Raw genomic sequence first — 23070 nt, forward strand, 5'->3', positions numbered from 1 at the left:
AGGCTGCGGCTCCAACCCTGAGGATGAAAATTAACTTGTTCTGCATGCAAAAGAGAGCATCTTTAAGCACATATTTGTTATAAAGAAAATTCTAGGAGCAGTGTGCAAAAACGGTTTGGAATATTTGAGAGAACAAAATCTAGAACCATGAAGCCCAGTAAGAAAAATTCCATTAAGACAGTCACGGCTTGAGCTAGTCCGTGGAAAGGAGAATCAGAGGCAGAACAGTCTGCACATGTCAACTTGACCGAACTTGACAGGGAGCGGGGGTGATAAAAACAACGCCCAGCTTTCAAGTCTTAGTGGCAGGGAGCACGGAGAGCACAAGTCTGGGAGGATAAATAGATGATGAATTTTGTTTTGGACATTTTACATTCAAAACAACACTGATATGGAGGTGCCCATAGCTTGAAATTCAAATCTAAGTCTCAGAAGTTAAAAATAAACATCAGAATGATAGTTTTGGTTACATGGAAATAACAGCTGAGGAGGGTTTGAGCGATGAGTGTAAAAAATGGATTAGGGCGCAAGCACTGAACCCCTGCGGACATGCATATTTAAGGATCACATGGAGAAGGAAGAGCCTTGGAAGGACCTGAGAAGAATCACAAAGTGCGAGAACCTCCAGAGGGTGTGCTGGACCAGCAACGCCAGCTGTCGAGATTTACAGAGAAGTCCAGCTGCTGGAAGTTAAGGTGGAGTCGTCAAATTGAGCAAAGCCAAGTTAATTAAGGTCTTTTAAAAAAAGCAGTGTTAAAATGGGAAGTTTATTAGTTCCTCAAAAACTTAAACATAAATTTACCATACGACTCAAGAATTCCACTCCTAGGTACGTAACCCGAAGAACTCACAGATACATGGAAACGTATTCAGAGCAGCATTATCCACGGTGGCCAAAAGGTAGAAACAACTCAGTGTCCATAGCCGGATAAATGGATACACAAATTGTGATATAGCTAAACAAGAGTCTGATTCAGCCATATAAAGGAATGAAGTCTCCTATATGCTATAACAGGGGTGGATCTTGACCATGAATAAGCCAGATACAAAAGGGCAAATATGGTATCAGTCCACTTCTGTGAGGCATCTATCACAGGCAAATCCACAGGAGGGGGAGGGTAACGGGGAGTTATGGCTTAATGGTTACCGTCTGGGATGATGAAAATCTTTTAGAAAGAGTCGTAATGGTGACAATATTGCAAATGTACTTAACGTGTTTGAATTGTACACGTCCTATGGTTAAAATGATAAGCTCTGTTATGTATATTTTACATTTTTTGAAGTAAAAAAGAACCCAAGGTGCAAGGAACAGCAAAGAAACTGTCCAGATGTGCAAAGTGTCCACTCTTCTTTCATGAACTTTAACTTGTGAAGCTCAATTAATACATGTTGAAGGCGGGCTGTTTTTTTCTGAAGGCAGAGATCTCAGCACCCAGCATTTCTAGATAAAAGGGGGAAACTGAAAAAATTTTGTGGGTGCACAGCAGCATGAAAAACATACTCAAAGTTATAATTCCGTTTTATATTTGGAAAACCAAATCATAATCTAGAGATAGAAAGGAATGCTGGGCCAAATCTGCTTTGATGATAAAAATAAACAAAGCTAGTGCATCGTGAGTGTAACATTCCTCAAAGGGTGAAGTCTCTCAGAATTGGAGGGTGGGGACTTGATATTTTTATAAGTATCCAAACGACATCAATCTTCAGAATGAGGAAAACTGTACAAGACAAATAACCCAAGTATGGTCCAAAAGAAACGAAAAGAGAAACTTGAGAGGCTCATCACCCAAACGCCACGTGTGGACCTGGCTAAAATCCTGACTGGCACACACCAGCTGCTGAAAAAAAAAAAATGCGAAGTTTTTCGCGGGTGACGTCACCGCCCGCAGGTGGTGCGCCGCGGCCCGGGCTTCGTCCAGAAAGTTCTCGAGGCCTCGCGCGCGGCCCTGGTGTCTGGGGTTTGTCTCCGGGCGGCTTTCGGGCTTTTCCCTCTTATAAAAATGCTTATGTTAGACAAATGCCCTGCAAAATATGAAAACGTGTTCGACTCACTTATGATGAAAGAAACGTGGGTTAAAATCTAAAGGCGTGGCTGCAGTACAGCCTTCGGGGCAGCTGTGCAAAACCTCGAGCATTGGCGACTGAGTGCAAAATAAAGCGCGCCTGGGGAACAATGCCCACGTGGAGCCACATCAGCCTCACCTGGGCTTCCTAGGCATGCCGAATCTTAAGGCCCAGGCCAGCCAGACCTATTTGGTAATGGAAAGCTGCATTTTCCCGAGCCCGCCGGGTGATTGATGTAGTCCAAATGGCACTAAAATGTCCTTTGCAGTGTAGCATTGTGGTGAAACCCAGGGCCTTTGAGGCAGGGCTGATTAAACTAGCGTATGGGCTGCGCTAGTTTGACTTTAGATACAGTTGTCTGATGAAATACAGACCTGAAATCTGAATTTCAGATAAAGAGCAATTTCAGATAAAGAATAAAGTATTATTTATCCAAAATTCGAATTTAAGTGAGCTTACTGTATTTTTATTTGCTTAATCGTGAAATCCTAACCCCAAATTCTACCCTTAGTTTTCTCATCTAATGAAATGGGGATAATAATAGGACCTGTCTCATAAAGCTGCGTGAATGAAATGAGATAATTCATGCAGAGGACCTACCATGGGGTGTGACACATGAGAGCTCAATAAGTTTAAATTCTTAATTATTATTTCATACAGGTGTGTGTTAGGATAAATTCCTACAAGTATGCTTTAGTTATAGGCTTAATTTAAGGCTTGTCTGAGCATTCGATCATACCAAACATCGTGTTTTGTGAAAAACCTTGAGCAAGTTAGCAGATATTTCTCAACTAGCTCCAGAATACAAACCAGATTTTTTAATTTCCATACAAAAACCAGTAATTGCCAACTGCAGGCAAGTATGGATTTCCTTTCAATAACTCCAAATAGTTGGATGTTGATTCTGACTTGTTTCTGTTCCAGAATCAGTTGAAACAATATTCAAGAGGTTGTTTAAACAATGTGCTACGTCATTTCTAAGATTTATCCATGGGAGCTAGTATCTGAACTAAATAAATTATTACAAAACAGTTAATATTAGGCCCAGGGCTCTAAGATAAAGAACATTTCTGTCTTTTTCTTTCAGCAAAGCTGGTATTTACAATATCTTCCTTTCTGCTTACCAAAAAAATTACTCTCAAGTTTCAAAACTAGAGAAAAGATGTCACTTCCAGAAGATACTCTGTATACTACTATAATTTTTTTCTTTCCACTATTTTGTATGTTACTCTAATTTTAACAGATTCATGTGTTTATTGTAGTCAATTTTGACTACTTTCTAGAAACAGTTAAGGTAGAAATATGGGCCAAGAATATAATCACAACGTGGTGCTTACTTTGCGCCGCTAGGTTGACCTTTTAAAGGCTCAATCAAGTTATCCTGTCCATCTGTAGTATGTGAGCACAGGTCTTTCTAGCAATAGATATTAGAGAGTATTTTGCTAAATACATAGGTATAAAGAGATCATAAACGGGTCCTTTTTCTTTACGTTGTATATATTATCTCAAAAAACACCAGTTCCATGAAGGGAGGGGTGTTGGGGTGTTTGTCTGCTCCATTGTCTGCAGCACCCCAGCACCGAGGAGGACACCTGGCCCAGTGAGGATAACCGCTCAATTGCTGACTGAATGAGCATAATAGATGAGTCAAGTTGTTCCTTGTCAAAACTAGCTTGTTTTCTCCAGCGCAGGCTACGTGAGTGATCTTATCCTCAGTCTCCCCGACTCCTTTTTACTCTGTTCGACGTGTTCCTCACTCTTTTTCTCATTCTCTTTGTCTTTGTGAATTAAATATAACCACCTGCATCACGGTGACTGCAACAGCCGTCGCTCTCACCCAAAAGGAGTACCTACTTTAGGCCCCTGGGGGTGTGTTCACACAGGATGGATATGGAATCCAGCTGCTGCTTCCCGTGATCCCAGCTAATGGGTTCTCAAGTCTGTTAGAACACAGGTTATCAATGAGGCATGCGATCCAGGAAGTGTCAAGAGAGCTGCAGGCCAGAGCCACAGGAAGGGACAGACGTGAAAAAGGCAAAATCAAAAGCAGGGAAGAGGGAGTGTCTCCAAGGGACAGAAGGACACAGAGGAACGAATGGGGAGTCTGGCCTGGAGAGCGAGGCCGGGACACCCAGGCAAGTGGACTGGCCATCAGAAACCCAGGAACCCGACCAAGCACGGTGCCAGTGCCAGAATCTTCACGGGCAGCGAGAAAGGGGTTCGACGCAGTTGAGCTGAAGCTGTGATGTGCAAACCAAGGCTCTCTGGGCACGTCCTTCTGAGAAGACCACTGAGCCAGGTGGCCTGTCTGGAGTAGGAAGGACCGGGCCAAGCCTCCAAGAGTGGGGCTGTCCCTGTGGTCCACCGGGACCAAGTGAGTCTGGCGAACAACTGGAGAACATTGTATGATAGAGTCTTAACTGTGTGACAGCAACATTTTTAATGTTCAGGGCTTTGCCACCCCAGAAGTTTGTGGCAGATGAGTGACAGAGTATTCAGAGCTATCGTTAGAGGGAGGAAAAGGCGCCCCTGTAGTAGACAACTCTGGTTGCTGTGTTTCTTATCACACTTCACATAACTTCACGCTGTTGCAGACCCAGCCTCGCCTGTGGGTCGAAGGGCTGGGGGACTTTTTAACCCTTTATTAATGGGGATGATTCGTTTTCCTTTTATCAGCGGCTCTTAGATGGCTCCAATTCTGGGAAGATAGTGTCCAAATACCACTGAAAGGACTTGCAACCCAACCGTTTCCTTAACTCGACACGTTCGCTAATGTTTCCGTAGGGAATGAACCTCAGACCAGGTCTTCGTAAAAACACCTGCTCCTGAATGGAAAAAAGAGAGTTGCATTAAACCGAACAGATCTTAGGCAATCAAATCATGGCAGCTAACATAGCAGTATGTATTTTTATCACCTGAGTTTAAAAAAAAAATACCTTTTGATTTCCTCTGTATAGGGACACACATACGACCTGGGACTCACTTGCCCCACAGTCTTTGCTGTGATGGACCACAGCAGAGGTGGCGTAGGAGGATTGGGAGGGTTGGGTCCTGCTTCTCGAGAGCCCATGAATCACAGCCACCTGTTTTAACATATCCCCTTTCTCCTGGTCTTCTTAATGATACTCGAGGACAAAAACCCTCACTCCCAGTCTCGATTGACTCTTCTATGTCTTCAGAGATGGGGTACGGTGTGGGGCCAAGGGCCAGCGCATAGCAGAGTGATAGGGTTAACTAGAGAAGGCGTTTATGTATCGAAATTAGCATATGACGGGCATGCCACTCCGGATTTTCCCCAGGGGTCCTTGTCAGCGTGTCGGGCCAGTCTTGGTTCTCCAGCGTGGTTTGGTGCACGGGATGGGCCTGAGGTGTCGTCATTTTGGAATGAATGCTGGGAAAACCTGAGGCCACATCTCCCTGTCTGTCAAGCCCTCTCTTGTCCAGTGTCACTCATTAAATTTCCCAGTGTGCCGTGTCATACAATGTATTGATTTTATGTCAAATATTACATGCTTTGTAAGTTAGATGGAACTTTTTGTCACTATATCCTCTGTGAAATTCAGTGTTCGAGCCGACTGTTTAAATCTGTGATGAGTTCACAGAAAAGTAATCAAAAAATAAAAATAAGCTCAAGATCTCTTGTAATTAAATAAATACGATTTTAAACAACGATACATAATTTTTAACCTATCGGATTAGAAGAAATACCAAATTTAATTAAAACCAGGGTTGGAAAAGTTGTGGGGAAACAGGCACTTTCCTATACATTCGATGACAGTATAGGTGACAATCTAGACGGTGAAGGGCAGCATGGACATTATCCATCAGGATTTAAAATGCATGAACTTGTGGCCCAGGACGTTCATGTCTTGAGATTTGTTCCAGAGATATAGCTACACAAATGCACAAAAAGATATGTGTAAAGGATGTTCATTTCAGCAGTTTTAAGGAAAACCCGAAAGCCGAGATGGTCAAAATATTTATCAATGGGGGACTATTAACGGGATCAATTTTAGTAGATCCAATCAAAGGAAATATTTTAAAGGATATATTTATATATTCTGATTTTGAAAGACCTTGACAATATGTTTTTAAAATATACTAACAAATGGGGAAAAAAATCGCAGAACAAAATATTGTGCAAATCTAGTTATGTAAAAGAAAAAGATATGTACTGTGAGTATATGTGTGTTAACAAGAAGCCATAAACAGTAATTTAGTGATGACTTCGAGAGGTGGAACTATGGGGTCAGAAAGCTTACTTTTTACTTCATTAAATGAGTGGGTTTTACCTTTTTAAAAAAATCAGGAAATATAATAAACGTACAATAAGTACATAAAATATGAATATGCAACTTAATGAATTATTGAAAAATCAACCCGCGTAATGCTCGCTAGGGTGGGAAATAAAGCATTGCCAGCATCCCCCTGCCTTGCCCTTCCTGATCAGAAGAATCCTTCCTCTCAGTTTTAAATGCTGTCCTGATTATGGATTCATTGCTTTGCTTTTCTTTCTGACTTTGCTATCTAATTATACCTGCCCAGATTATATGGCTTAATTTTACCCATTTTAACTGTATAGAAATGGAATACCACCATATTCTATTGCGTTTGGCTGCTTTTGTCCACCATTATGTCTAAGATTTACCCATACTGTCGTATCTACCGTTGGTTAATTTTCATTGCCGTATTGATGAACTATATCACATTTATCCATTCTACTCTTGATGAGTATTTGGGCTGTATTCATTCTGGGCTAACGATGCTGTTTATGAACATTCTTGTTCACGTGCTCTGGTGCACAGACCCACGCATTTCTGTAGCACGTACACAGAAAGGCATTGCTGGGATAGCCATATCTTTTACTTAACGTTGCCCAACTGTTTTCCAAAATGAGTTTGTAAGGATTACTACTCCCACCATCAGTGTCTGAGAATCTCTGTTGCTTACCGACACTCGGTCCTATTAGATTTTTAACATTTTTTTTTTTTTAATCTAGGCAGCTGTGTAGAAACCTCTCACTAAGGTTTTAATTCACATTGCCTGATGACTAAAGCAATTGAGTATTATTACTTTTATCATTTAAAATAATAAATTAAAGAAACATTAGATCAAGACCAGGACCTATAATACCACGGAGACTCTTCCATACTTCTACCCGTGTGTCTGAAAGGAGGCCTTTTTGAGGTTACCGTCCGTGTCTGTCGTGCATGGATTCTTGCGAATTAAAATGAAGGCACAACTACGCGTCCTCCGTATGTGTAGCTTTCCAGGTCCTGGCAAGGGGCTTAAGCCTTGGGGAGATATGCACAAACGAAGGGGCATGGCTTTGGTACAGAAATCGTTGACCACTGGTAGAAAAGAGGTAGTGGAGGTTCCTGCGTGGTCCCCAGACCGGAGCAGCCACGTCACTTGGGAACCTCGTGGAGGAAGATGAGAATCTAAGGATTTGCCCAAGGGGATGACAGCAGGAGAGGGGTTTGCTCCAGAGGGGCAATCCTTGGGGTCGGGGGAGAATAGATCTAGGGGGAAAAGGACTCTTGTGTTGGCTGATTTACTTCTGAGACATTTGAATTTTGGTACAAGTGTAACAGCTTAGAATGAACTAATTGAGAATACGGTCTGGAGATGGGGGGGCCAGTAGTGAAAGGGGTGCTGCTAATTTAAGGAAAACTGAGGGGAAAAAAATCCATATCTGAAAATGCGGTAGAAGATTCCTTTAGAGAAAGCCCCGCGCCGTACTCTCGTCTTTCCAGACCAGAGACGTATCCTTTGTTTACCTTGTACTCATCCAGCCAAACGTGCGCCAGTCTGAGACTGTTATATGTCATGGCTCTGATAACTCCGGATGAATGTGAGAATTGCTGCTTAGTGATGTGTCCTACTCGAGAGCAGGGCAGTATAAAGATTTGGCCCCCGCACATCCAGATCTAGGCATAAAAAACACAGAAAACATATTAACATGCGTTTGCCAGGGATGGGCAACTGCTGAATTCTTTCAACATAATGATAGTTAACATTTACAAAGTTTCTTATTTCATGCAATCCTCACGACAACCCTATAATGTACGTGCCGTGATTATCCCCATTTTATGGATGAAAAAAGTAATACGTAGTTTGGTTAAGAAGTTTGCCCCGTGACATAGAGAGCTGGTAGGCGGCAGAGCACAGGGTTCAAACTCATGGCCAGCGCTCCGATACTAAGTGATTCTGCCTCTCTCATACACGGCCAGTTCTGATGCTGATGATGTGTGAAGAGTGGGAAGATAAAGTGTCTTAAAAGATTCTCAAACAGTACTCTGAGAGTACCATTTTCAGAAGTACCTGAGTATTCCCGGACGTAAGCGAGTAAGAAGAGAAAGGCTGATCATGACCGAATTCAATTATTCATCTTTCTGTACTAAAACGCTCTATAGCATTTACTTTAAATAACTTTTTATTATATAAAAGTAAAATATGACTTGAAAAACTGGCAAATGTGGGAAAGCACACAGAAGAAAGTAAAAATTACTCTTTGTCCTAACACTTTGTTAGTCGGTATTAGTCTAGGTAGATGTGTGGAACGGTGAAGCATGCACAGACGTGTGTGTGTGTGTGTGCACGCGTGTGTAGGGGGAGGAAGGATGAGGTCACCAACGCCTTCCTGAAGAAATGACATCGAAGCCGTAGCTGTGGACCATGGCGGTGGGGACAGACGAAAGTGGACAGAGACGAAGGGTGATTTAGAGGTAGAACTGGTGGGATCCGCGGAGGGAGGTGAGGCCTGAGAGACCCAGCAGGTCCTCGGGGAGCGGGGTGAGGGGTGGGCAGGTAGTGAGTGGTGGGGTCGTCCACCGTAAAGGGAACGGGGGAGGAGGAATGGGCTCGAGGGACTGGAAAACAGTTCTGTTTTTGCACTGTTGGGGTTAGCATGCCTAGGGGACATGCGAATGATGGTAACCTGTGGGCAGCAGGTCGCACAAGCTTCAGACGCAGAAGGAACTGGGGAGGAACTGGAATTGGTGTCATCGGCATAAAGTCGGTCGCTGGAGTGTGAAATGGATAAGGGTACTGAGCAGGAGGAGGAAGAGAAAGGGGGCCTTGGGGAAACCCCGTAGGGGCGGAGATGCTGAGCAGGTGGGCCGAGGAGGTAACCGAGGGCGCGCTGCAGGGGCCGCCTCGTCCTCCGGTTCGCGGACTTCGAGGTCCGCCTCGGTCGCCCTCTGCTGGCAGCAGGTGGGCTGTTTTCCAATTACAGCGTCCAAGGAGGTTCAGCCCCCCTGGGCCGAATCTAACATGGCAGAACATCTAAGAGGTTCAGTCTGGGGGAGGCAGAGAAACCGGCTTCTTGTGGCCGGTGATGCTCCAAGTGTGTGGCAGGGCCTGGGTTCCCAGAGCACTGCCCCTTGCCCCTGCCTGAGGACACCAGGATGGAGCACAGGCCCCAGGGGTCATGGGGCCGGCCATGACACAGGCTGTTAGGGACAGTTCGAGGCTGGCCTCCACTCTGCCAGGGAAACCGAAGTGGGAATCTGAAGCCTGGTTATGAGAACCACTCCGAGGCTGGGCGTGAGGCCGCAGTGCCCTGGACACCTGTGAGTCACCACCTGCCACGAGCAATAGTAACTCTGAGATCAGAGCAGCTAAAACAAATTCAGAGCATCGGAGGCTACCGAGAAAAGTGACTTAGAAACACCGTGGAACCGAGCCGGTCTCAAGACCCGAACTTGAGTATATAGTATGAAGCAGATTCGGAGCGTACTACTTATGACTTCTGTGACTCGACCGCTCTGTGCCTCAGTTTCCCCATTATAAATAGGAAATAATGGTGGTAGCGACCTCGCAGGTATATTATGAAGATTAAATGAGTTACTACCTGTAAGATTGCAGAGCAGTGCATATCACACATAGCCAGAACTTGGTACATAAAGGAAACACAGTTTTAGCCTTTACATTTTAAATGCCCCTTCAGTAGGGGAGCCATCTAAGACACACCTCCCTGAAGACAGGCTAGGTTCCCCTTCTGTGTGATCTCACAGTACTCCTTATTTCTCCATCGTTACGTTTATCAGAAGTAAAATTAAACGAGTAATGGAAGCTTCGAGCTGTGTGACGCGACAAACCACTTTACATTGTGCGCTGCTGGGTTTTAGCACCCAGCACGGTGCTTTGCACCTGACAGGTTCTCGATAAGCATTGCCGACTAATGAACGAATGAAGGAATGAGGATCGTGTCATCTTCTGAACGCCCGGCATGTGGCACAGCCTGACACAGAAGGTGCTCCTTAAATGATGGCTGTATTTAACCCAAGTAGCACTCCTGAGAGAGTCCTAAACTAAAACTTTAGATTTGGGTGCTGTCACCATGCAGGTGTGAGTTACAGCCATGGGAGTTGACGCGGGTATGTGATGAAGAATCCTAATACGGACGCTGGCCGATCAGCGCGGAGGTGCCACCACAGGTCCTGGTGGCCCAAGCCTGCCAGGTGCTGTCCCTGTAGTTGCTGGATCACGGGAGGGTCCAGAAATCCTCGGGAAGGGTGGGGTGGTCGGACTGCAGGTGCGAGGTATTCAGCTGACTCAGAGTAGAGGTTTTTTCCCACCAGATAAGGAAATAATGGACTATATTAACCACGAGCATGGCTTCACAGGTGCAAAATGGCTGACGATGGCCCTGAACTCTGAGGAGCACATAGGATGAGAAGAGAGGTCGATGAGGACAACAATCTTGGGAATCCCCATTTTTAAGAGATGCACAGAAGAAGTCCTGGGAAGGAAATTCAGCACCAGCAAGCAATGGAAGAGGAAGCAGAAGTGTCCTAAATCCAAGAAACTTCTGAAAAAGACTGGTCTGCAGTGTCTAATGCTGCAGTAACCTCGAGTATACAGAAGACCAAGAGCCATCCATTAGACACACCAATATTAAACCGGTCACAGTTCCCGGAATAACATCGCAAGACGCTCAGGGCCCCCGGGACGCTGATTTACTAGAACGAAGAGGACGTGAGAAACGGAGACGTATAGATAGGCAGGTGACCTTTTCTCGAGAAAGACAGGTCACTTCTCTTGGTCAGAGACCGCTGCCAGGGTCCAGAGAATGCTTTAGCTATTTATTAATTAGATGTTTGTTTATGAAAAAGAGAGATTCAAGCATACCAAAAAGACCGGAAGGGGCCATTAGGAATGGAGTGGTTGAAAATATTGAAGTGAGCATAATTAATACATTGGAATAAGTTAACTGTCGTTACTCTCTGGAGGAAATACCAGGGAAAAGAATACACTCACTTTTCAACTATGCGTGTATCATTCACAAAATTGATTTTATTCTGAGACACAAGAATGTGTTTATTAACTTATCAGGCCCCGACAGGGGGCCATTCCGTATACTATATTCTCAGAGCCATGCAATAAAATGAGGAATAATCAATGAAACAAAGAAGAGTGCTAAAGGCATGGGTCTTATAAAATAATTCCTGGATCTAAAGAGAAGACATGAATGAAAAAAAAAAAAAAGCAGCAGCAATGAAAATAACGGATTTACAGAAGGTTGTCAAATAGGAGAAGAATATACTGCTCTCGGTATTCCTATATTCATAATAAAGTATCCGAAGCTTTACGAAAGAAGTCTGTAATTTTAAACCAGCCAAAAGGAAGGAAGGAAGGAAGAGGGAGATAAAATCCAAACCAGAAAAAAAATCGGAGAAAGAAAATACAAAAAGCAAATTAATACGTGCCAAGATAACATAAGAAAATCAAAGTACGGTCTCTGCAGATGACTTCACAGAGCACAAGGAACAGATGGCAAAATTTAAACTTGAATAACAATGGCTGTCGCTTATTAATCGGCTCCTATAAATTCATGGATTAAGCTGTTTTCTCTCCACTAACATGTCTCTGTTGGGAAAAGAGACAAACGAGACAGAGAAAAATGAGGGAAAAATGGCAAGGGTAATAGCGGGGAGCTCCCGGCCTAGATTTTTATGCACAGTCCAAAGTGATCGTTATAAAAACCGGTTAGAATTGAGTCAAAAACAAATGTTTACACATGATAACCATGGGACAAACCTTTGAATAGTACTTTATGTTTTCTTTGGACTCTCCCCTGGAAGATTTACTTGGTGCTTTATCCTCTACCCCAATTATTTCATGAAATCTTCAGAAGATTCCGAGAATGGCATTTATATTTACTTCTACTTAACGGGCGAGGAAACCGAGAACTAGAAAAATGAATGACTTGCCGAAAACCACAGAGCAAGTAAATAGTAGAGCTGGGACTCATTCGAAGGCCCGAGGCCCAGTGTTCCGACATCATAGGATTTTAAAAAAAAATTTTTTTTGAGCTGTAATTCATATGCTACAAGAAATTCACCCTTTGAAAGCATACAGTTTAACGATGTTCAGCATTTTCACAAGACTGGGAAAGCATCACTGCCGTGGAGGGCATATTTAGCGCTCCCACCGCGGAAAAAAGAAACCTGCAACCCTTTAGCAGTCTCTCTCCTTCCTCTAGCCCAGGGCAACCCTGAATCTACTTCCTGTTTCCATGGATTTGCTTAGTCTGGATGTTTCGTATGAATGGACTCATATAAATATGTGGCTGGCTTCTTCCATGTGCCATAATGATGTCAAGTTTCATCCGTTTTGGAACGAGCATCTCAGACTTTAAGAGTTAGGAGACAACTCAGACATCCTCTCCTGAGTCCTGTCATTTAACAGATGGAGAGACTGAGAACTAAGATGGCCCGTATGCTTAGTGGCATCCAGGTCCCCTCCTCCTAATCCTGTGTTATTCCCGCTGCAGTAAAACTAAGACTATCAGTATAATAGAAAAGATTTCCGCAAGGAGATTAAAGGTATTATATTAATTTGATACCATACATTAGAAATAACATATGGTAAGAAAACCTGAAGTTTTATTAAATGTTTTCGATTTTTGCAAAGAGTCTCATGAATTGTATATCTCATGAGACATCAGAATAGTACTGGACACTCGTGTAGAAAAATGGCATAATTGCCACAGCAGATTACGTGACTTAAAGTTAGATTTCGCTCTCGATGTACAAAGGTAACTATTTAAAAATCAAAATCTGAATTACCCTTAGCGAAAGTTCCAAATTTTCCCCTCCCCAGAGGTCCATGCCCTTGTCGTACTGTCCAATCTCATTAAAATAATGCCTTCTTATAGCAAAAATTCCTCCAGCCATTGCAGGAGACCTAAAAAGCACACAAAAATAGTCAGTTGATTTCAAGACTCAGTCATTATGAATTTCTGCCAAGATTATATTGAACATTGCTGATAACGTAGTTAAAAACTAGAAAACAACCACATTAACTAATACTGAAATTATCTTAACATACATTTAAGTATATAAAAATTATTAAATTAAAACCATAACGACCCCAAAGAAGACAATAACCTTTACTTAGCTCGCAACAAGTTATGCAGGCAATATATATTAAATGTTGTCTTGTTCGGAGGGAAAATTATCTTTAGAATGTGAGTTTCCCATGGGGATGACGATTGAATTGGGGAGGAGTTCAGAGACCCCTCCCCTTCTAAGGGCATTAAGTGAATTGTAATATTTATTTCTGAAAAAACAATCATGTTACAAAACATCCATTTTTTTTTTTTGTCTACCAATAGAGGGCCCAACAATACCAAATTAAATAGTTTTAAAATTAAAATAACTACACGTTCATTCGTTCATTCATTCATTTGTTCAAAAGAGTGTCTATTAGGCATCTATCATGTGTTAGGGATAAATGAGTGAGTCAGAGGCAGAGGCGTAAGTCGGGATGTCAGGCGGAGGTCACTGCCGTGGTCCCAGAGAAGGATGATGGAGTCCTGGATAGCAGTATAGCAACGAAGGCTGTGCGACGTGGCCAAACTCTCGATGTCTTTTGAAGACAGGACAGAGGACTGAGACTTGAGCACTTCGAGAGTAAGAGGCTGGAGAGAAGAGGAGGATCGAGCAGAGGAGGAGGAGGAGGAGCAGCGAGGCCAGGGGACCGTGGGGTCCTGGGGCCAGGGAGGAAGGCCTGTCGAAGAGAAGGGAGAGGTCCACTGCACGGGCGCTGCTGGCAGGCCAGAGGGACGAGGACTGAGAACCGAACGCTGGATTTAACACTGCGAAGGCCATTAACGAGGTCTGGCTGGGGGAGGGAACGAAGCCTGATTAAAGCGTGTTTAAGAGACGAGAGTTAACAGAGGCGGCGATAAAGGACTTCTTCGGCCACGGCGTTAGAAACTTTACTCATGTGGTTTGTGAAACAGATTAAGAGGAAAAGGAGAGAAATGAGCTTGGCGTCCAACGTTATCAGTAAACGTGAAAAGTGACCTGGACGAAATAGCCTCATGAATGCAGTGAAAACTCACAGTATTCAAATTGTTCTCACATTTAGACATACAGATTTCAAGGCTAATAATCTCGGAAAATCAGGTTTATCTCAACCTGTAAAAGGACAGGTAGAAGCCCTGGGATAAGTATTTTATAACTGAATTCGGCAAAGACATCGCCCACAGCGCTGACCGGCACACAGCTGGCTCCTGAGCACCGAGTCCACGTTCCGAGGGTGGACATCCGCGATCAGGGGGACACTCCCCAGGGAGCTGCTGTGAGCTGGGGCGAGATGCTCATTTTCAATGGAGAAAACGCAAAACCTACCAAATTCTATTATTACAGACTTTTAGAAACAAGATAAATAACCGAATACCATTAAGCCCAAGAAACTGAAGGAATAATCTCTGAAAGTTTTTCTTTTCCCCAAGTAGTGTCTATTTCTTTTCCCCAAGTAGTGTCCGCATCCAGAGGAAATCTCACCGGATGGGTCTAGTCAGTCCTTCTGGTCCATCCAGCTCATAAGAGAAAACATTGTCCCATTTAAACTGCAGATACCAGTCGAAAGCTCCTCTCACTAGAGGCGAGGGCCTGTATTCCAGGGTCGTGGAGTCAATGACATCTATCACAGGGCACACCACCATTTTGCGGTCCTTGGAGATGGCATACAGCAAGGGCTCCAGCCACACACGGTTCACCTCGCAGTGGCTATCCAGGAACACCAGAACGTCCCCTGGGGAAGCAAGAACAGGCTGGTGTTGGTCCGCACGGACGAAATATCTAACGACCCAAATCAACGTTCGAAACAACCAATTTGTCGAGCATTTACTATGGATTTGGCTCTCCAGGTGCTTTCAGTTCCATTGGGGGAGACAAGAAACACATACTTTATTTTGAACCAGGAACGTGGGACATCGTGCCCTACGGATTGTTCAGGAGTTGCTGGTGAACGTGGTAAAGAGTGGGTTTCGGGAAGATTCTAAAGAAGCAGGTGGAACAGAGCTAGCCTTCGATTAAACATAGTTTAGCTTAGCTTTGCTAGATCACCTCAATTTAGCAAATGTTTACTGCAAGGATGCTTTCTTTGGTGTTTAGTTTGGTGCTCGGGATGCAAAGATGCATAATTATTATTGCTCTCGAGTTCAAGCTTTAATGCGGTTCTATTCTGCTCAGAGAACGTGGTGGGGATTGCATGGCCAAAATAAAGAAACTGTGTTTGGTGAGGTCCAGTGCGAGCATTGGGACTGTTCTTTGAGGCAATTGTTTTTTTAGGACGATTTGGCAGTATCCATCACAATGTGAAAGAAGAATTTCTTTTACAAGGCCACTTGGAGCCATTTATCCCACAGGCGCCAGCATACGTTTGCGTAGAGATAGATAAACGTACGAGAATTGCCAGTGAAGCATTTTTTTTGTTTGTTTTTTTTGAGGAATAGTAAAAAATAAGACATGTTTGAAAAATGGCTAAACAAATGATGGCCACCCATTCACGGAATCCATACCGAATTACCACACTATGATCAAAAAACTGACGTGAGTCTTCAGTACTGTCATGGGAAAAGTTCCAAAACATTAAAATGAAATTAAAAGAGTAAGTCTCGGGACAATATAGCGTGATTCTATATATCTAAAAACCCTTAAAGCTGTACGTATACACACACGTGTATTCGTGCATAAAACCCAAGGTCTGAAAGCGCACACTCCGCGCTGTGTTAGTGGCTCGTGTTGCGTTTGGGACGATGAGTATGTATCGTCTGTGTAGTTAGGTAAGAGCATTGTCTCCATCGGTTAGGCCGACACAGCGAAAGAGAATCAGATTCTGCTGTTATTCGGTCTTCTGCCCATAGGGAGGCCGTGCTGAGGAAGAGACAGCTCGTCGGATCGCAACGCGGCCTGACGAAGCCCTTGGACACTTCCCACCTCCCCTGGTTCTAGTTCAGTGTTCTGCCGGCAACCTCTGAGCGTCAGGCTTCTGGGAAGCTGGACGGCAGGGAAGCTCGGACGCTCCCCGGGACTCCTCCTCACGCAGCGTTGGCTGCTCAGGCCCACAGCTGAGTCCCTCCCCGGGAGCCCCTGATGGAGGATGGGGGCTGCCTTGTCCAGGGCAATGTCCCCTCTCTGCACGGCTCCTGGTGGCAGCCCAGAGGGTGCCGCTCAGAGAGCCTTGCAGTGAGGAGAGGGTCTGACAGCTTCCGAAGCGTCCTTCGGGATCTACTGTGGTATTCACAGCAAGGCCTTCTGCCCCGGGGCTCCCAGCCAATGACCAAGCACCCTGGGGAGAACCCGAGCCGGGCCACTGGGGCCCAATGCAGGATTGCTCGAACGGACCATCTGAGCTCGCGGTCCCCGCCAGCCCAGCTGAGCCTCTCTGAAGCTCTTTCAACCCAAACCTCCTTCCTTTCCTCTCTCCTTTTCCGGGGGCCAGGCCAGCAGCTTCTGGCCCGCACTCCTCCCTCTCCCCTTTATCCTTCGTGGACAGTTCTCTCCGTAATCTCGTTCCCTTCCTGTTTCATCTTGGCCTCGGCGGCCCTGAACTGGCGCCCATGCTGGCTTCAGAGTCTCCCGTGGGATGAGCAGCTGCACCCCAGCCCAGCTCGCCCCACGAAACCCTGCTTCCCTCACTCCCAGCAAGCGTGGCTCCCAAGAGCACCCCCGTGGGTTCCCTGGGTCTCCAGCGCCACTCAGAGTCTGTATCTGGGGGCCTCATCCTGTAGCAGGGGCTGACATCATGGTCCCTGCAAAGGACCATGGACATAACAAATGAACTACTTTGAGTCAAAAGAAGATATCTTCTATCGGACATAACAAATGAACTACTTTGAGTCAAAAGAAGACTAAAGACTCATATGACTGAAATCCATGTCCACTCTGTTTCTTCCAGTGGAGACATGGAGCGTCCCCATGAGGATTACTTCTGCACTGGCAGAAAGATCTCTGTGACACAGACGCTGGGTCCCGTCCCAAAAGAAATGTTCGTACCTGAAGCACGAGACGCTCCGATCAGCCGCGCCCGAATCAGCCCCTCTCTCTTTTGGTTCCTTATTAATTTGATCTTTCCCCGAAACATTTCCAGGTGATGGTCTAGTTTTTCTTTCAAATCATCTGGGCGGGGAAAAAAATCCAACACTTGACAATTAATAAACTGTAACTATAGAAATGAAAACAGTTTGTCATCATTTCAATTGCTTCCTACAAACCATGCTAATCCACAGACGTTCGAACTTTAAAAGGAAGTTTTACCTCACGGAAGGAAGAGAAAGAAAAGGGATTCAGCATCAAAATCAACTATAAATATTCTTCGATGTTTTCAGTGAAATACCTCGATTTTAATAAGTCATTATTAAAACTTTATTAGAAAAGGCATGAGTTATTTCACTTTGGAGCAGTCTGACTTTATTACTCAAAACGGTACTTACAACAGCTCAGGCAAACTGTCAACCCCCTAGTCTGTTTCCTGGTTGGCAAGAAGCACTGTCCACCATATTCCTTGCCCTGCTGTAGTGAGAGCAGGAAACACATCTCTTGACACAGAGCCTCGTACCCAACAGCCACTTAATATTTGGAGATTAATAGGATGACGATAAAGGAGGCTGGGCTCAGGTGAGATGGATCCAGATGCCCCAGAGTTTTCCTAAGTCCTAGGACTCTGGACCAGGAGGTGGGGCATCAGTGGAAGCAGGTTCCTTGTCATCTGGGCGAAGGAGGGATCTCTTTCCTTGTCTTTAAGAAGAATGCCGGGCACTGCTCAGAGGCAGACAGGGTGGGGGCGGCGGCTCAGCTCCCAGGTGAGCAAACACCTCTCCAACAACCAGGATGCAGAGGAAGTCTGGGAGCCAGATCGAGGAAATGAAGGCATTCCGGCAGTGGTAATCTCTGACATCAAGTGGAGGGCCTGGGTTTTTCAGAAGGTGGTCATGTTGTTGCCTTGTTGTCAACAGGGACCAGGACTCTGAATAAGCTGGATGGCAGCAGGCCAGCTCTGGACATGGCTCTCACGTAACTCAGTGGGGGTGGTCCCCAGGCCCGTCCGCTACCCCCCCAGGCTGAGGGAGTCATCGGAAGTGCCTACTGGTGTCAGCTGGGAAAGGCAAGCTGTACTTCAGAAACGTCTCCTATAGCCCATGCAAAATCATTGCAAAAAAGAATGCGTCCATCTTTGCCTCCATCAGAACTCGGAACGCCCCATTTCCCGCATTTTCTGGGTTGAGGCCCTGTGGGAGTCGAAGCCTGAGCTCCTCGGTGGGGTGGGTAAAATCGCCACAAGCCACGTGACCGTGGATCAGGGAGGGGATGCAGAAGCACAGCCATATCTTGGTTAACAGCAGTGAGTCCACTGATGGCTAAAGAATGTATAAGCGGGTCACCAGGTACATCTCCGAAGTCACGGTGTGGTTCTGGAAGGCTGGGGGAGGGGTCCTGGGGCCGTCTGGGATGGCATCCCCACGGCACGACCCCTGTCCTGCTGGGTGAGATGGTACAACTCTATGGTCCAGCAGAAGATCCCACCCTGTTCCCTCCTGCTCATGGCTCTGCTGGGGGCTTCTTGCCCAGCACGTGGCCACATGTGTTGCTCCCTACTACTGATCAGAGAAGGGATCCGACCATCTATCTAGGTGCCCGCCCACGCACGAGACCAGAAATAAATAGCACTGTGCCCCTCTGATGTGGGTGGCTCCCACAGAAATAGTGTCATGCAGGACAGTGCCTGGCCAACATGTGAAATTCCTAAACATGGCTGTCATTAGCTTGAGTTACATTCTACCTTTGAGTCGAGGCATCTAGAGTTTCTTCCTTTTCTTGTTGTTCCTACTGTTTCTCCTCTTTTTCATTCCCGTCCCACCGTGGGTCCGATTCACAGTGGGCTTAGTAAACGTCCAGGAAACCTATGTGACACTGACTCATCGTTGCTGCCACAGAGTGTGGATGCTACAGAGACCCGCAAACTCCAAAACTCTTTTCACTAATCCGGGTCCCTCTTGGCTTGCCTCCGGTTTGTAATTAAGTTGTAAAAAAATACAACTAATTTCAAATGCTAAGTGTAGTTAATCGGATTTTGTACTAATATCGTGAATCTTTAAGCCAGGGAGCATGGAGGAAGAAGCACTTAACTGTAGTTGGTCCAATCAGAATTCTTTCATGTGATGGAACTGGATCGTGTCTCCTCCTGGCATTAAGCCTGTAATAGCTCCCCATTTTCTCCAGATAAAATTTAAACGATGCCCTTTTACAGGCAGTTGCCTTTTTATATCTCTGGTTTTACGTCCAGCCCTCCTCCACAATGCTACATTCACACGTAAATGACCAAAATACAGAACTACTCCAAACTCGCCATGTTTTCTCCCGTCTCTGGGCATTTACAAAGCTGTTTCCTCTGCCTGAAACACTCTCTCCTTCCTCTCCACGTGGATGACTCCAACTTACCCGTCTGTCTTTTTGGACAACACGTCTTCCTGAACATCTCTGGTTATCTCTGCAAACCAGGCTGGCGCCCCTGCGTTCACCTCATGGGAGCATTAGTCACCCCACGAGCCCAACACAAGGATGAGGACCGGTTCGTACACCCCCACCCGTACAGCGATGGCACTGAGCACAGTGCCCGCCTCAACGCCCACCGAAAGCTGTCCTTTGTATAAAATAACTCACACGCCATCAGAGAGAGAGCACTGCCTTCAGAGCAGATGAGAAAGACCGTTGTTTTGTCTTACCGAATTCGCTCATGTCATCTACCAGAATAATTTCTTCAAGGACATGGTGCGGAGTGAGGTTTATGACACTGGACACTGTCCGAAACAAGGCATTAAACTCTTCATTGTGGAAACAAATGACGATACTGGCCGTAGGTAGACTGACCGGGTAATGTTTCCTACGACACCTGCAGGCACGAATAACAGCGGGAAAAGAATGATTCATCTCAAAGCCTTAGGTGTGTTGGCATCTCAGCTCCCTGGTTTCCAACTATATTACAAAGCTATAGTGATCAAAACGGTATGGCCCTGGCATGAGAACGGACACACGGCTCAATGGAACAGAATAGACAGCCCAGAAATAAACCCATCATGTACGGTTAATTAGTTTACGGTAAAGGAGCCAAGAATGGACAGTGGGAAAAGGACAGTCTCTTCTATAAATGGTGTTGGGGAAACCAGACAGCCACTTGAAAGAGAATAAAACTGGACCACTATCTTACTCCATACACAAAAATGAACTCAAAATGGATTAAAGATTTCAATGTAGGACCTGAAACCGTAAAACTTCTAGAAGAATATAGGCGGTAGGCTCCTTGATCTCAACCTTGGCAGTGACTTTTTGGATCTGACGCCAGAAGCAAAGGCTACAAAAGCAAAATTAAATAAGTGGGACTATATCAAACTAAAAAGCTTCCACTGAGAAAAGGGAACCATAAACAAAATGAAAAGGCAATGTACTGAATGGGAGAAAATATTCGCAAATCATATATCTGGTAAAGGGTTCATATCTAAGATATATAAAGAACTCATACAACTCAACAGTAAAGAAACAAACCAAACAATCTGATTAAAAAATGGGTGTAAGACCTGAACAGACGTTTTTCCAAAGAAGACATATACATGGCCAACAGGTATGTGAAAAGATGCTCACCATCACTAATCATCAGGGACATGCAAATCAAAACCATGATGAGATATCACCTCACACCTGTTAGAATGGCTGTTATTAAAAAGACAAGAATTAACAAGTGTTGGTGAGGTGCACTGTCAGTAGGAATGTAAACTGGTACAGCCAGTAAGGAAAACAGAATGACTGTTACTCAACCAAAATAAAAATACACCTACCATATGGTCCAACAATGCCACTTCCAGGTATTGATTCTGACTTTTTAAAAAGAAAACACTAACTCAAAAAGATATCTGTACCCCTATGTTCACTGCAGCATTATTTATAATAGCCAAGGCATGGAAACAGCCTAAGTGTCCATCAGTGGTGAATGGATAAAAAACTGTGAGACAGATAGATAGACAGACAGATAGATAGATAGATAGATATAGATATCTATATGACGCAAAAAGTTCCATTAAAAAACAGAACCACAAAAAACAGATCTTGCCTTTTATGACAATGTGTGTGGACCTTGAAGACATGCTACATGAAATAAATCAGACAGAAAAAGACAAACGTGAATGATCTCCCCTACAAGTGAAATCAAAATAAAAACCCAATAATTCATCTCCAGCCCCCTAAAAAAAAAACACCAAGCTTACAGAGAGAACAGATTGGTGGTTGCCAGAGGCAGGGGGTGGGTGGAATGGGTGAAGTTGGGGGGGAGGGGCGGCAAAAGGTATAAACTTCCAGTTATAAATAAATAAATCATGTGGATATGATGTTCAGCATGGCGACTGTAGTTCATAACACTGTACTACATTTTTGAAAGTTGCTAGGAGAGTAGATCTTAAAAGTTCTATCACAAAAAAATATGTATATATTTTTTCGTAACTATGTATGGCGACCCACGTTAACTGGGTTTATTGTGGCGATTGTATTACAGCATATACTAACATCGGATCATTATGTGGTACACCTGAAACTAACACGTTATACGTTAATTATATCTCGATACAAAAAATCAGGAGACACATACATTTTATCCCTGGTATCGGGCACGAGTCTCTCTCTGCCCAGGCTTGTACTGACAACAGCATTAAATCCATATTCAAAAAATCCATGAACAAGGTTTGGGTCCGTATAGTTAAACTTCTTAGCTGCAAGAAATGGTGATTAGAGTCACGTAAGTTTTGGTTTACTATCACCATTTTGATAAAGGGGCAAAGTTTTTCACTGTACCTATCAAAATTTATTTCTGTGAAAAACAAAGTGATAGAAAACAAATACTGCAAACTGTATTTAAAAATTGTTAAATTTAGGTGACATATACAACGTACCTATTTTATTATTTTCTGCATGTAGTATATATTTCATAATTTAAAAATCGAATTGCTCTTTAAAAAAAAAAAACATTCCCTGACTCTTCCGAACATGAAATTTATGTCGTTTTCCCCTTAAAATGGCTAACAGAGAAAATAAAAATACTTACCTAATTTTAAAAATGTCCCCCGTTCTTTGGTTTCATCTCTGTTAGGCCTTTTAACTCTTACACGTGGTTTTGGTCTTGTTCCTGAGCCGTGGAGAATTATCTGTTGCAATTTTTTATCAAGGAACCAAACCGATGTAGCCTCTTGGGTTTCCTTTGGCCAGTCGCTCACATAATTGTGGCATAAATAAATAAATGACAGAGCTGTCCAGATCCCAAAGGTCAAAGATCCACAGAGTAAACACTGAATGATGACATGTCTCATTGTAAACCTAGCATTTTTGAGAGTCCATCCAATTTCCTAAATCAGAAGGATTTAAGAGAAGCTATACATTTAGATATTTCAGTGGATCATCTACTTGGCTTAAGTTCAATTTTCAGTTTTAAAAACAATCATTTTGATAGCAGTGCTTATCATATACTTTGATAAAGTGTATTTTTTTCAATTATCAAAAACTTTTAAAGCAGATATGCATAAGATTATGTAACATCGAAATGCACAACATGCTTATAAAACACATAATATCATTTAAAGTCACTGGCCCTTGCACCCGAGCATGTAGCTAAAGGAAATAATGTGAAAGAAGGTATATTCGTTCCTTATATATGTTCAATCCCTCTTGG

General features: G+C 44.1%; 1 protein-coding gene across 1 annotated transcript; it reads right to left on the reverse strand.

Annotated features, from left to right (window-relative positions):
• Nucleotides 1-4644: 4644 nt before the first annotated feature.
• Nucleotides 4645-22711, reverse strand: GALNTL5 (polypeptide N-acetylgalactosaminyltransferase like 5). Its single transcript, XM_006920661.1, is given in 9 exon segments — nt 4645-4746; nt 4749-4889; nt 7845-7994; nt 13140-13257; nt 14865-15114; nt 17361-17483; nt 20087-20253; nt 21997-22117; nt 22450-22711. Coding segments are annotated over 9 exon segments (1434 nt in total).
• Between the last annotated feature and the right edge of the window lie 359 nt (nt 22712-23070).

The sequence above is a fragment of the Pteropus alecto genome, unplaced genomic scaffold, assembly GCF_000325575.1.
Source record: "Pteropus alecto unplaced genomic scaffold, ASM32557v1 scaffold48, whole genome shotgun sequence".
Classification (NCBI taxonomy): Eukaryota; Metazoa; Chordata; class Mammalia; order Chiroptera; family Pteropodidae; genus Pteropus; species Pteropus alecto.